The following is a 13,823-nucleotide window of genomic DNA, read 5'->3' as shown; positions in this document are numbered from 1 at the left end:
TGTGTCATCATGTATAATTTATTTTGCCATAGTTGCATGTAGAAGAGGTGATATCACACCTTAATTAATATGAAATTTAAGAACATTAGTATGGTGCTGAAAAGTTATTGATGTTTTTTAAACTTTTACAGAAAAGGATTAGGAGGCACATATGAAAGGGACGTGACATTTGCTACTGCCCTTGAAAATTTTGGAAGTGACCATAATGATTTTCATTTTGTTGCTTTAGGAGATAAATTTCATATTCTTTCTTTTTCAACTACAACTAAAGATCTTTCTTTCAATACTAAATTAAATTGTGAACCTTTAATATAATAAGTTAGAGAAGTTCACTTGAAAATATGCTATTTTTTTCATCTTTAAATGGAAATAATTGAATTATCATAGCTTCAGTTTTAAATCATTCCATGTTGGAGTTTATATATAGGTGTTTGCTACGGTACGATGATAAATTAATACGTACCGATACGTTTAAAATGTGGACAAATAACAATTAAACAAGTGGAATTTATTTTCCACGTCAGCATTTAATTTTTTCTTTTTTAAATATATAATATATCACCACTTTTACTAAAACACCCTTTTAATTAAATAAAAATAAAAAATAAATTTTATTTAATTTTAATGAAAAAACTTAAACATCCTTCCTTTATTTGATTAGACAAAAATACTTTTTGAATATCCCTGTCTTAACAGCTTCTCCCCTAAACCCTAGCTTCTCCACCACCGCCACAAGATACTTTTTGAATATCCCTGTCTTAACAGCTTCTCCCCTAAACCCTAGCTTCTCCACCACCGCCACAAGAATTGCCGCCGTTCGTCGCTCTCAGGCATACCATCGTCGTCTGGTCGTCCGTGCTTCATCCTCCTTCAAGAATCGCAGCTTCTTCTTCCTCGACCTCGGCGCGTCAGTTCCTGGTATTCATCTGCTCCATCGCGCTCCTGCCGCCGTCCGTCGGGCGCTCAGTCACCATCGTCTTCGTCTGGTCGTCGCAGATTCTTCCAACCCACCACCGTCTTCTGAGTTGTGTTCGTCGCCTGGCCTCTGTCTCCGTCACGATTCTACCCCCCTCTTCTCAGACTGCTCAGTAGAAAAACCCATCTCCATTCCAGTTTCCTTCCTTCGAGTTCAAAGAGCAGAAGCTCAACCAAGAAAAAAACCTTAGACTTCCACGGTCAGTATGTACCCGAAGCCATGCATCATATCCCTCCAACTCCTTCCATGGCTGCTGCAAGAGAAGAAGCTGAGAATGTTATGTTTGGTGCTTTGGATAATCTCTCTGCTAATACAAAGATTAAGCCTAAGGATATTGGTGTTCTTGTTGTGAATTGCAGTTTGTTTAACCCAACTCCTTCACTTTCTGCAATGATTGTGAACAAGTACAAGCTTAGGGGTAACATTAGAAGCTTCAATTTGGGTGCTATGGGTTGTAGTGCAGGAGTTATAGCCATTGATCTTGCTAAGGACATGCTTCAAGTTCATAGGAACACTTATGCTGTTGTTGTTAGCACTGAGAACATTACTCAGAATTATAGTCATTTATCAGCTATATAATCACTGCAATCTTGTATAAATCTGACTATAGTTACTGTTTTTCTAACTATGGCTACTGACAATGTTGCTTCTTAGGCTTATCTGTGGATTACAACCACATACACAGAGAGTAGAAAAGGTGGTGGGGATTGGCTTTCAACCTGGACTAGACCCAGGAAAGGTAAGATGATCTTTACTAATTTTTGCTTTCTTTTTCATATAATGTTGTCCGTCTTGGTAGGAATTCAATAACAATCTATGGATTTGATATGAAAAGGATGATGAAATTATGTTGTATTTGTGTTCCTCTTTAGATTGTTAGTGCTTCTCAGGCTGGAGATATTCAATTCCTTGATATAAGAAATCATAGTAGCGCCTATCTTACCATTGAAGCTCACCGGGGCTCGCTCACAGCTTTAGCTGTACGTAGACACGCTCCAATCATTGCCAGTGGCTCAGCCAAGCAACTTATTAAAGTTTTCAGCCTTGAAGGAGATCAACTAGGCACTATTCGATACTATCCAGTCCTACCCTTATGGCTCAGAAAATTGGGTCTGTCAGCTGCCTTAATTTCCACCCATACCAAGTCTTGCTTGCTGCTGGTACTGCAGATGCATGTGTCTGTATCTATGCTGATGAAAACACTCAAGCAAGATGAATCTACAGTTGTTGTCCCTCACCCCCCTTCTCTTGATTTCATTGGTTGTCTCCAGCTCAGAAGAGTGCATGATACATGTCTAAGGAAAGCCATGCTTATTTCTTGCTGTTGGATGATCATGCAATACCTCGGCCAATGAGATAGTTTGGTGGTTGGGTAATTAAAACCTGTTACTACGCTTCATTGCCGCTGTGAATAAATCTGAAACATACTGGTAAGGTGAATTTCTGCTGAATTGCTGGTAGTGTATGCAACTCATTCATTAGCCTCCATGTTAGAAGGGCTGCACCTGACTGGGAGTAATCATGCGTATTTATTGGAGGCTTTGTCAAATAATATGATCTTCGTAAATGTGTGTAAATAATTTTGTTTATTATTATTTTCCATTCCAATGTTGTGTTATATCCCAATCCGCCTTTAATTTGTAAATTGTTAGCAGAATATGTAATTTAGTTTGCTGTGGGTGGTGTGACTGCTGAGAACTGAGGCATATTCACTCAAATATAATCTTCGAATTCGGGGAAACCTTGCCATGGTGTAATTTCATTCAAGTTTGAGCCAGTGTGCTGTTTTAGTACGAGACTAAAATTTCAGAATTTTTAGCTGCCGTGTTGGCATCTTCTAGTACCCAAAATCTCACTGTTTACACTGCATAGAGAATCGATAGTCTAATTTAATTTTCATCTAGTAACATTACGGTATGACTATAAGTAATCTAATAGCATGTCATTACACAATAGATTATAGATTTTTGTTTATTGTTTTGTAACCAAATCAGCTTACCAACCAACGAGCCAAATGTGTCAAATTTCATTTCAGTTTAAGCTTTTAAAGATCAACTTATTGAGGTGTTAATGATCGAGTTTGAATTGATACAATAGTACAATTAGCCTTCACTTGGTTGTTGTTAATTAGTTCATGGTTACCTACCATTGACCGTTGTGGTGGCTTTAGTTGTGTAGCCAGTTATTGGAGCTACCTGGGTCCATGTCAGCTGACAGACGATACATGACATGGAATTGCACAATGGCAAGTCGCAACTTGTCAGGGGTAGACTCTGCCTCTGCCTCTAAAGAAGTAACCTTAGCTGAAGTGATGAGTTTGACATAGCAATGGTGAGTTTCAAGCACTCGCGCAGTGTATCAGGACGGCACCGTTGAATGATTTGTTGCTTATTCAAAATGTTGCGTAGCAATTCTAACGAAAGCTAGAAAAATAAACACGTACAACAGTTAGCTGTGTATAGAAAGAATGTTATACGCACGTAATTAGCATCTGTTCAAAACACCCAAAAAGAATTCAACACATTTGAGATTGAAATTAAGGTGAATGCTCTCAATATGCACAAATGTTAAAAATTTCCGTGCCAATTATAGTGGTCAAAGATCAATAAATCTTAAAAATGAAACCATTACCAGAAAGAAATCTTTTATCAAAGAATGCTCCGGAGTCTATCGTCTGAGGGAACACTGAAAACTAATGACTTTATGATCTACTCATAAGTAGGAAACTGCAGCTGAATCAATCTAAATAACTTACATAACCTTAAAATAAATAGGAAAAAAAAAACAGGTATAAACCATATCAACATTGCATGCTTTTTACAATAATAGAACTTCACTTGCGCCCTCCAACCATGCCAGGTCCCATTGTACCTGACATGCCGGATGACGTTCCACTACCAGTCATCTTCACCCTTCCATCTGTGTTTCCAAAAACATTCAAATCTTCAAATAGTCTGTAAGATGGAATAAAGGGCCGTTGTCCGCTGCCAGTACTGCCTGGGCTCCTTTGGCCGAAATTTGCCCCCACAGCAGATCCAGCACCATTCGAAGGAAATGTAAAAGGCCCTGTTGTGTTGGCTTGAGGATTGGAGAACGAATTGGTAGGAGATAAATGGTTTTGGTTTTGATAGTTGGGATAACCCGGTGTTGAGGGCTTGAGGTCCATGGTGGTGGAGGGTAACTTCCCGGGTACTGAATGTGCTGATTTTGAAATCGTTGCTGCTGTGGTGGAGCTTGAAAGTGCTGTGGTGGAGATTGTAACTGTGGTTGGGGTGGGGATCGGACCTGACCCTGGAAATGTTGGGGTTGGGGTTGCAAATGTGCGTGTGAGGGTTGATACTGTGGTGAAGCGCTATATTGAGGATGCTGGGACTGCAACGGTGGCTGAGTTTGTTGTTGGAATGGTTGTGATTGCTGGAACTCAGTTTGTCGATTATTAAGTGATTGTTCGGATTCATACGAGGGTGGGGTCTGCAAAGGTGGCTGATTTTGTTGTTGGAACGGTTGTGATTGCTGAAACTGAGGTGGTTGATTATGCAGTGATTGTTCGGATTCATACGAGGGTGGGGTCGCAGACTGGGGGCAGGACTGAGACTGGGGTTGATACATCTGTTGCTGTGACTGGACTTGAGGTTCCGACGGCGATTGAGGCCTAGCCCATGGCGCGACATAACTGTTGTATTGCTTATTCCCAGGATATGTTTGGGGAGCATTAGAATACCCCTCTGTTGTGGATGGATTGGCTGCTTGATGCATTCCTTCGACATAGGTCGCTGATGACGTATAATTTTCCTGTGGAGTCGATGGTGTGAGGGACAAAGTGAGGCTCAGCAAGTCAATAATGTCCTGATCCTTTCCAGTACAAACTGGTGCAGGTGGATCGGGAAGAGCTAATGCATTGGATGGGACAGTAGTTGAGGAATCTGCCACATGTGACGTCACACTCATTGACGCCGCCCACTGTGTCTTAGAATGTCTGCATAAGTGGTAAAAATTTCATGCTGAATCAATAATTGGTTTAAAAAATGGAACCAATTCATTTTTCCTGAATTGTTCCAGGGCACCATAGACCAAAATGCATGTCCAAGATTATATAACACTCATGCTTCCTATTTTCACATCACAATTGCAACAGGGAAGAAATTGACTTTCCAAAACCCATGCCAATTAAAATATAAATCAAAATGATTAGTCCTAGCTGACCTTCGAGCTAGCTGTGCAAATTCATCTTCTTCCTCTTCATCACTCAATCCCGAAGTTTGAGAATAGAGAGGGGCTGGTGGGCTAGCTTTAGGCGTTGAAATAGACTCTACGGGACTGCGGCTTGGGCTCTTCATGTCAGTCTGATGGCTGGGGCTCCGCACATCAGTTTGATTGAAATTTGAGTTAGCTTCATCTGGCAGAACTTCACCTGGTGGAGTGCTGGAACCTGCACGTTGAATTGGAAGGGGATTCCCTGTAGCAATTGCATCATGTTTTGCAAGCAAACTCTGAATACTATCATTTAGTTCAAGGCCTCGTCCAAGAAGCTCCTCATCCCTGAAAGAAAACTAGGATTATTCCACACATCTTGTGGACATGCAGAGTTCATAAAGCAGTCGACAGGTGTTGGAACTAACCCAGTTGTTGTTAGCATCTGCATCATTTTTTTCTGGTTGGTGCGACAGCGATCAACAAGATCAACAATTACTTCGTCTTTTACAGCCTGCTAAGCATAAAACAAAATAAATTTAGCTTACTGTGGCCTGAGATAATTCAGCAAGACCAAGATATCATCCAACGTACCGTACAGTCACTAGGATTCACAGCTTGAAGCATGTCACTCAACAGGTCCATAACATGGCGCATGGATTCCTAGCTTGACAAACTATGAATTATAAAAAAAATAAAAGAAGACAAGGAAAAAGGAGAGATATTTTAGTTTACACAAGTCTGGTGACAGAGGTCAGCACCAGCGGTTGGCAACATAGTGAAAAAATTGAAATTTCACCTCAGTTTCTATCTCTGTTGCCATTGTTTCGTCAAGTGTTTTTGAAGAACCGTTTGGCATCCCATATCCAGCATGCATACTTCCTGAAGCTTGATGGGTAGGAGGTGGAGTAAATATTGGAGACGCATCTAAAGAACGCTTTGGAAACACTACTCCCGTTCGCTGCCATTTATAAGGTCCAAGAGAGTGTGATGGATATGATATAAAGGTCATTCAATTATTAATTAAATGTACCTTTGGCAGTTGGCCTTACATATATCAATGCCATCTACATTTGAAATGTAAATTGATTGCATCGAAGGGAATAATAATAGGTTTAGCAAGGGGAACAATCCATGCTAAGCTTTGTAAAAGTTATATAACCCAACCATGAAATAGAAGAGAGGAAATACCCCCAAAATGTCAAGTTAATATCAATTTTCAGTCTAGCATTCAGCTCTGCATGTACAACTATAACGAGGCATGATAAGACTTTTTCAAGAAACTCTGTTGATATAGTTACCTTCAATTCCTCATATGCCCAATAGCACTGAGGATACTTTCCACCAGGCCCGCCAAATGCCTCTTGCCATGAGTCCAGCAATACTAAAATTTTATCCCTCACTTGCATATGTGCCTAAATTATCATCAAATGAATTTCAAATTAGACAAGATTAACCACAGTTAAACAGCATTAATTCAAGTTGCCTCCAAGATGTTGATTGATTGGATATATCATCCTACATCCAAATAGCATCAATACTAAGATTGTTTGGATAGGTGTACATCATCTATGTTTTGGTCGATCAATTAATCCAAAGAGCAAAACCTGAACAATAGGAGCTTTTTACTTTGCTATGAAATACGACCAGAAATATTAATATTTGAGCCAATAAGACAAGAAAGAGAAGTGAATTAAGTTGATGTCAAATTATTTGGCAACTGAATCAAACTACATCATATTGATGGATCAATTTTACTAATAGACCACTAGTTCATAGCAATAAATACACACTCACCAAGGGTCAATAATGCACAAGTGAAATCACATATGCAACTTAAATAAGAATGATTCTCAAGTTTCTATCTGACACCACCTTACCTTCTTCCTTACAATTTTGATAATCTCATCCAATATGTTCCTCTCAGCAATTTGAAACTGGACCTGATCACCATAATTCTTCACCATTGTCTCCAAAAGCCAGAAGAAAGAAAATCAGAAACCATAAATCAAGCTCCAAAACAAATAAATTTGACATCAGGTACAACAGAATACAGAAACAATCAAGTTGAACTTTTGGTACCGTGAGAGCTAGTAATTGAACTTTAGTGCTCTTATGTTGTATTCTCTTTTTCACAGCTTTAACCACATCTTTAGGCTGCCTGAGAAATTAAGCATGTGCTACTCATCAATGATTCAGCAAAAAATACAAATGTTTTTTCTTCACAAAGACTAATATGGTGGAAGGAGATAAATACAGGAAGGCGGGTTAGGGAGAAAGAAGCAATTTGACAAATTAGCTTGGAAATTCATCCACAAACCAGAAAGGAAACTAAGGTTACAAATTATTGTTGCATTTTGAGAACAACTAAAAGGAAACAAAATAGAAGTAATCATAATATTTTTGTTTTTGGAAAAAAAAAAGGATAAAAAGGAAGAGAAAAAGAAACAAGAAATCAAAGAACAACAATATGCTTCATGTCCCAGATAATTCAACTAACCAAATTTTCACATCAACATGAACAAAATCACCCAAAACACCAAATTTATTTATTTATCTTTTTGGGGATGAAAAAGATATGCAATTTTTACACTCAATATTTCATCTCAACATAAAACACAAACACAAGCATGAAACACAAAAAAGGATATAAATCATTAGCATGTGGCAGATGATCAAGGTCAACACCTAAAAATAATAAAAAAATATAGAAACAAGAAACAAAATGATAAATTATATATATAAAAGGCTCAAAAAGCTGTTGAAAAAGATGAGACAAAGGTAGAATTCTGAAAATAAGGCAACATTTCTTGTGAAATTGACTGTATTTGTTGTTGTTAATTACTTAGTTATCTTTTGTAATAGTACTGTGCAGGAGAGGATGGCAGAAACCGAGTTTTTATCACCAGTGGTGAAGTCTCTAACAAGAGATGCATATGAGAGGAGGGAAGCAGTGGGACTGCTGCTAGAACTCTTTGATCTTCCTGTAGTTCGAGGGCAAATTGGAAGAATTCAAGGGTGCATTGTAATGTTAGAATGATCTTCCTGCTTGAGCTTGCCTTTATTGAGTTCTCTCTAATCATTCTTTCATTCATTATTAATTTTGGTGATGCAATTTTGAGATTGCAATATGATAATATCCTAGGTTGTATTGATAATTGAGGATAACATTTGTACAGCAGAGTGTATAAACCACTCAAGTTATTTATTTTGCAAATAAAAGTATCATCTTTTTCTCTTCTTATCCTTAAATATGTTGGCTGGTTTATAGGTTTAGTAGTTGTATAGTTGTATTGTTTCTAGGAAATATAATAAAGCGACCAATTGTCTAGATCAGCAACATAATAAGCATAAAAGTATATCAAGCAATTAAACCTGCAAGAGAATCCAAGCATGCAGCTGTTACAAGGCACCCTTCCAAGTTTAGAAAGGAAAGCTTTTGCAACCCTGAAATGAACCAGGACATCATAAAAAATTAATGAAGAATAGATAATTAGGAAATACTGAAACTCAAGAATTCTGTTCAAACTGGCAAGCTGAGATGCTATTATGCTTGGTTTAGTAACTTGTTCTTGCCATTCAGGTCTCAACTACCTCAAAAGCAGTCCCAAATCATTTGCAATAACAGTGATCTATGCTTCATAAACTACTCAAATTATCAAAATCAGAAACATGAATCGAACTATTCAGAATCTAGGAGAGGCATACCAATTTCAAGAAACGCATAATTGGCACAATTTATCAAGCATACCAATAATAAATATTCAATCATCTACTTATTTAGTTAATTCAATTCATCTATTTTTTTGTTAAAAACAAAGATGAAAAAATTATTTTTTCTATAACAAAAGATTGGTCATAATCAAGGTCCATATTCATGTGAGAACTTGTGTAAATATTTTCAGTTGTGACCAATGATTAATTTGATGAAACTAAAAGACTATGGTTCAACAACTTCAGGGGCTTGATTTGCATATTTCAGAAATTGAACAACTGTGCACAGAATTTTCCTCAACAATTGTGATACTTGATCACTTGGCCTTCTGCAAACCACCACTGTGAGATATTTAATATAGTATAATCACTCTTGCAATGACAAAGAAAATGGAATCTTATTTATGAATTTAGTGAATATCACATTGCAGAACTGATCAAGAACAGCTTATCTTTTCTAGGCTCTTAAATCTATCTAGATTCCCTCAAGTAAGTGCCTGATAGTTTCTTCATGAACATAATCCCCAAACCTTTTACATAAGAAGAAATTTAAATATTGACAATATAAGGTTTTGGAAATGAATCTTCTAATCCTTTTACTTTGAATAAATGTATGTGAAATTTAGTGCTCTTTTCAGAGTTTCAAGAGAAAAACACCCTTATCTGGATTTGTCAACTCTCTTGTCTCAAATTGTCTCTAGCTTTGGTGCTAACTGTGTAATGTGGGGCAGGTAAACTACCTTAAAACCATTGAACTTTGTAAAAAAAAAACAACCAGAATTGGCAAATTCATGAGGGGGTTTTATTCATGTGACCAAATCATATGACAAATCTCAAATCACACATCTTTCTGCAGTGATTTTCCATTTGTTGTTCCTGAATGTGGTTACAAAGAGGCCAAAGAAGCTGTCAATCTAATTGCCAATAAGGCATCTCTTTCTCCAACTGATTTGGAGTGGATCATGGGGAAAACAGCCACACAACTGTTCCAAAGCCACTCAGCATCTTAAAACTTGGGAATAATAGAAAACTATTATTGCTTCTAAGCAAAATTTTTTAGCTAGTTTGGAGTTTAATATATGTAAATCTGTGTTGAATGTAATATACACAATTGTAACAATTCAAGCATATGTCCTCCTTAATCATCACCTAGTCCTATTCTGAGTACTATGTATGCTAACTTGTAATAAGGTTCAATGGTGTTCTGCAAAATTTATGTGCTGCAAAATTTGCTAAAAATCCAAAAGCTTCAAAATTATGTTAGTTTAAGTAATCATAGTTGCCATCTTTACACGAAGATTATAAGTGAAAATCGATAGATTGAATTGATATATTTGACTAAATTGTTACGAAAAATAGTCACCCAAAATTTAATCACACAAGAAAGTAGTGAATTGCAAGTTGTACACGCAAAAAGTACTACCATTATAGAACCAAGAGAGATTCAGAAGAATTGAGAGGCAACACATTTCCAAAACTCATTGGCAAGCCACTTCATTGTAGAATTAACTAACAAGTAACAAGAATTATTCAACAATTATAGTTTAAAAAAATTAATACCTAGAACTAAATGCCAGAACAGAGCAGAGCAGATCAGTAGCAAGAAAGGAACAGGGCACAACCAAAGGGCTGACGCGATGGAACAGAACTGGCACCGTCAAGACAGTGGCTGCGCGACGGAGGCAGAAGGCGAGGCCGGCGACGGTGGTTTCGAAGCTCAAGCGTGGCTGCACGATGGAGGAGAACGACGTTGCGACAGTGGCATCGAATAATTAATACAAGAAAGAACAAGAAGAAGGAAAAAAAATCACCCTAAGAAGAAGTAACGCATAATTGGCACAATTTATCAAGCATACCAATAATAAATATTCAATCATCTACTTATCTAGTTAATTCAATTCATCTATTTTTTTGTTAAAAACAAAGATGAAAAAATTATTTTTTCTATAACAAAAGATTGGTCATAATCAAGGTCCATATTCATGTGAGAACTTGTGTAACGCTATAATTTCACTTATAAAAGCATGCCAAACATCTCTCCACATTTCACCTCCCAAATCAATGAATTCCAGTATCCTGCTATTTGAACAAAGCATACTTATTGTGAGCAGAAAAAATGGAAACAGCAGAGTCAAAAAGTGCAGACCCTAAAGGCCCAACCGTTGCATTCTCTACCTTTAATCCTTGTTGTGTAAGATCCATTCTCATGGCTCTCTTCTCTCCCAATAAGTCAACTACTGGAATGTGTATTTGAAGTTATCAATAGAAAAATATATTCATCCCTTTCTCCTTGCAGAAGAACTATTCTAAACCCCTCCTTCTACTCATAATGAACAAATAAAAATTCTAACAAACTTTTAGCAAAATTTTCAGCATAATTTCAATAAAGATTAATAATATTTTCAGCTAATCACAATTTTAGCAAAATTTAAGCACAATTTTAACAACCCAATAGCCTTAGGTGTTTCTTAGTTGAAAAAAAATCCAACAACAATACAATATCACAACAATACAATCCAATTACAAAATCACAGTAAACCACAGCAACTCACTCCAACCCATTAATCTCAAGTCTCCAACAGTCAAAATTATTCAACAATTATTCAATTCAGTAACAAGTCCACAGATTAACTAACAACAATTATTCAGCAATTATTCAACCAGTAACAACAGCAAGGTTCACAGATTAACTAACAAGTAACAAGAATTATTCAACAATTATAGTTTAAAAAAATTAATACCTAGAACTAAATGCCAGAACAGAGCAGAGCAGATCAGTAGCAAGAAAGGAACAGGGCACGACCGAAGGGCTGACGCGCTGGAACAGAACTGGCACCGTCGAGACAGTGGCTGCGCGACGGAGGCAGAAGGCGAGGCCGGCGACGGTGGCTGGACGTTGAGGAACGGCGACGAGAGATGGCTGCTTCGGTGCTTCCTCCAAGCTGCGTTCGAGTTCTCTTCTGTCTTATCTGCGTTCTTCAGTGTGTTCGTTCAGAGAACAGAAAAAGCAATAATCAGAAAAGCATATAGTTCCCTTATGTTCGCGAGAGAACAGAAAAGCAATAATCAGAACTACGTTGGTCTACCATTTCAATTATCACATTATGCCAAGTTAGAACCAAAGTAGATGGCATTGGAAAACATGCTAATAAGAAAGAATAGAAGAACTTTATATATAATAGCAAATCGTGTTCTTTACTTGCAATAGGCTATCGAGTGGTCCTGGGTGAGTGGGTGGTCCTGGCCTGCTGGGTGCGATTTGCGAGTTGCGAGGGACTGAGGGTGGTGCCGACCTGCTGGGCGCTGGGCGCTGGCTGTGTGCTGCAGTGCTGGGCTGCTCTGTCCGCGAGGAGGTCCTGGGTGGGAGCAGTGGAAGGGCTGCGCTGGGAGGAAGGTGGCGGTGGCTGCGAGGTGGTGGGAGGAGGTCTCTCACCGGTGATGGGAGTTGCAGAGAGCGAGGCTGTGAGACCTAGGGAGTAGGGAGAGAGGGGCTAGGGTTCGTATGGGAGTGGAGCTTGGGGGAATGGCCGAATGGGGTTACTGGGTTAGGTTTAGGTTTCGTTCATTTCGGGGGAGGGGGGTTTGGTTTTTTTTTTTTTTTTTACCTGACCGGTTCGGGTCGGTTCGGTTGGGGTTTTCCTTATCAGAACCGGTTTTTTATTTTCGGTTTTTTCGGTTCAGTTGATCGATTTAGTTCGGTCCGAGTCGGTTTTGAACACCCCTACTGGTTAGGGTTCCTCTAACCAACGGCATCGTTTTGAGCAAATTTTAGAAAATCGGTCAGGTCTCGGTTCGGTTCGACTGACCGGTTCGCGACCGGTTCGACGATCCAACAACGGTTTCTGAATCTTTCGGTTTTGATATATGACCGATTCGATTTTGTATCGGTTCACGGTTCGACCAACCGGTTCAAACGGGTTTTCAGAATCTTGGTCCGAATCGCTTTTCCCCTCGATTCACGAATTGACGGGTTTGACGGTTTCTGAATTTTTCGGTTTTGATATATGATCGATTCATTTTTTATATCAGTTCACGGTTTGACCGATCGGTTCAAACGGGTTTTTAGAATCTTGGTCCAAACCGCTTTTTCTCTCGGTTCACGATTTGACCGGTTCGACCAGTCAGTTCGAATCGTTTTCAGAATTTTGCGTTTTTCCCTTATTCCAAAAATCTGGCTAGGTGACGGTTCGGTTCAACTGACCAGTTCTTGACCGGTTCAACGGTTCAATTGCGGTTTTTGAAATTGGGGTTTTAACATTGTTTTTTGTAACGGTTCATGGTTCAATCGGTTCAACCGGCCAGTCCGAACCTATTTTCAGAAGATAGATTATAACCATCTTCTCATGTTGTTTTTATTTTAAAATGCTTAATATATTTTAATATCAAATTTTCAATTAAGCTTACAAGACAGAAATAGTTCAAGGAATCAAAATACTAGAGTGAAAATTAAACTTCACCTAAATTCAACTAAAATCAAACGAAAGACAGAAACATTAATTTTCAATAAGAGTCCATAAAAAATATAGTGCATAATAATTTTTTTAAGTAAAAGAGATGAAACTAACAAGTCTTAGTAGTTAATATAATCTAAACATGACTACATGACAATTACGATTATTTAATTTTTGTTTCACTCCTTTTGTTTATACTTATTGTAATTCCTGGTAGCAGATTCAATGCCATTACGCAGCATCAGGTTGTGGGGCCTTAGAATCAAATCCAACGCAAGTCGCATCCTTATACCATCATTAACCTGAAAAATATAAATATTTTAGGTTACCAACAAAACCATACACATAGTGAATAAAATGAGATTTTGACCCTGCATGCAATGTTCTAATGTTACAGTGAACTCAATCCATCATTGAAGGACAAAGTGACTTTAGACTCATTAGCTGATTCTGTTGAGCAATTGACCCAAATAGTCCAATCTCTTGTTCAA

General features: G+C 38.0%; 2 protein-coding genes and 1 non-coding gene across 8 annotated transcripts; 1 reads left to right on the top strand and 2 right to left on the bottom strand.

The window, feature by feature from the left end:
• Positions 1–581: 581 nt before the first annotated feature.
• Positions 582–2,717, top strand: LOC112782916 (uncharacterized). The gene is made up of 2 exons (XR_011878368.1): positions 582–1,715; positions 1,849–2,717. It is a non-coding gene; the product is annotated as an uncharacterized protein (transcript).
• A 254-nt stretch (positions 2,718–2,971) lies between these two features.
• LOC112782917 (uncharacterized) lies at positions 2,972–12,420 on the bottom strand. Of its 6 annotated transcripts, none has more exons than XR_011878367.1 (13): positions 12,081–12,420; positions 11,623–11,857; positions 10,442–10,608; positions 8,543–8,614; positions 7,250–7,328; positions 7,048–7,125; positions 6,469–6,582; positions 5,967–6,128; positions 5,762–5,843; positions 5,596–5,681; positions 5,180–5,515; positions 3,608–4,952; positions 2,972–3,399 (listed from the first exon to the last, which is right to left on the bottom strand). XR_011878367.1 is itself a non-coding variant. In XM_072229603.1 (13 exons), exons 10-13 carry the CDS (start codon positions 5,822–5,824, stop codon positions 3,914–3,916), a joined length of 1,524 nt encoding a protein of 507 aa, XP_072085704.1. In that variant the 5' UTR covers positions 5,825–5,843; positions 5,967–6,128; positions 6,469–6,582; positions 6,690–6,774; positions 7,048–7,125; positions 7,250–7,328; positions 8,543–8,614; positions 10,442–10,608; positions 11,623–11,857; positions 12,081–12,420; the 3' UTR covers positions 3,604–3,913. The 6 variants fall into 6 exon arrangements, 5 of the variants coding, with proteins under 5 accessions (XP_072085704.1, XP_072085703.1, XP_072085702.1 ...); XM_072229603.1 differs by lacking the exon at positions 2,972–3,399 and adding an exon at positions 6,690–6,774 and having other exon boundaries at positions 3,604–4,952; XM_072229602.1 differs by lacking the exon at positions 2,972–3,399 and having other exon boundaries at positions 3,604–4,952; positions 7,048–7,137.
• Positions 5,922–7,134, bottom strand: LOC140173046 (TOM1-like protein 6). Its single transcript, XM_072231233.1, has 3 exons — positions 7,048–7,134; positions 6,469–6,582; positions 5,922–6,128 (listed from the first exon to the last, which is right to left on the bottom strand). The coding sequence occupies exons 1-3, from the start codon at positions 7,132–7,134 to the stop codon at positions 5,922–5,924; spliced, it is 408 nt and encodes a 135-aa protein (XP_072087334.1).
• Positions 12,421–13,823: the final 1,403 nt, after the last annotated feature.

Source organism: Arachis hypogaea, chromosome 20, assembly GCF_003086295.3.
Source record: "Arachis hypogaea cultivar Tifrunner chromosome 20, arahy.Tifrunner.gnm2.J5K5, whole genome shotgun sequence".
Lineage (NCBI taxonomy): Eukaryota > Viridiplantae > Streptophyta > Magnoliopsida > Fabales > Fabaceae > Arachis > Arachis hypogaea.
The sequence above is the reverse complement of the archived record's forward strand: the minus strand, read 5'-3'. Positions and strand labels throughout refer to the sequence as shown.

What these genes read in the sequence shown, in the direction of transcription:
- LOC112782917 (XM_072229602.1), bottom strand. Translation starts at nt 5,824, where the DNA reads ATGCGCCATGTTATGGACCTGTTGAGTGACATGCTTCAAGCTGTGAAT. An exon ending in TGAATCCTAGTGACTGTACG is followed by an intron (nt 5,682 to 5,761) that starts GTACGTTGGATG and finishes TATGCTTAGCAG; the next exon opens with GCTGTAAAAGACGAAGTAAT. An exon ending in CAGATGCTAACAACAACTGG is followed by an intron (nt 5,516 to 5,595) that starts GTTAGTTCCAAC and finishes GTTTTCTTTCAG; the next exon opens with GGATGAGGAGCTTCTTGGAC.
- LOC140173046 (XM_072231233.1), bottom strand. Translation starts at nt 7,134, where the DNA reads ATGGTGAAGAATTATGGTGATCAGGTCCAGTTTCAAATTGCTGAGAGG. An exon ending in TCAAAATTGTAAGGAAGAAG is followed by an intron (nt 6,583 to 7,047) that starts GTAAGGTGGTGT and finishes ATGATAATTTAG; the next exon opens with GCACATATGCAAGTGAGGGA. An exon ending in GGGCATATGAGGAATTGAAG is followed by an intron (nt 6,129 to 6,468) that starts GTAACTATATCA and finishes TATAAATGGCAG; the next exon opens with CGAACGGGAGTAGTGTTTCC.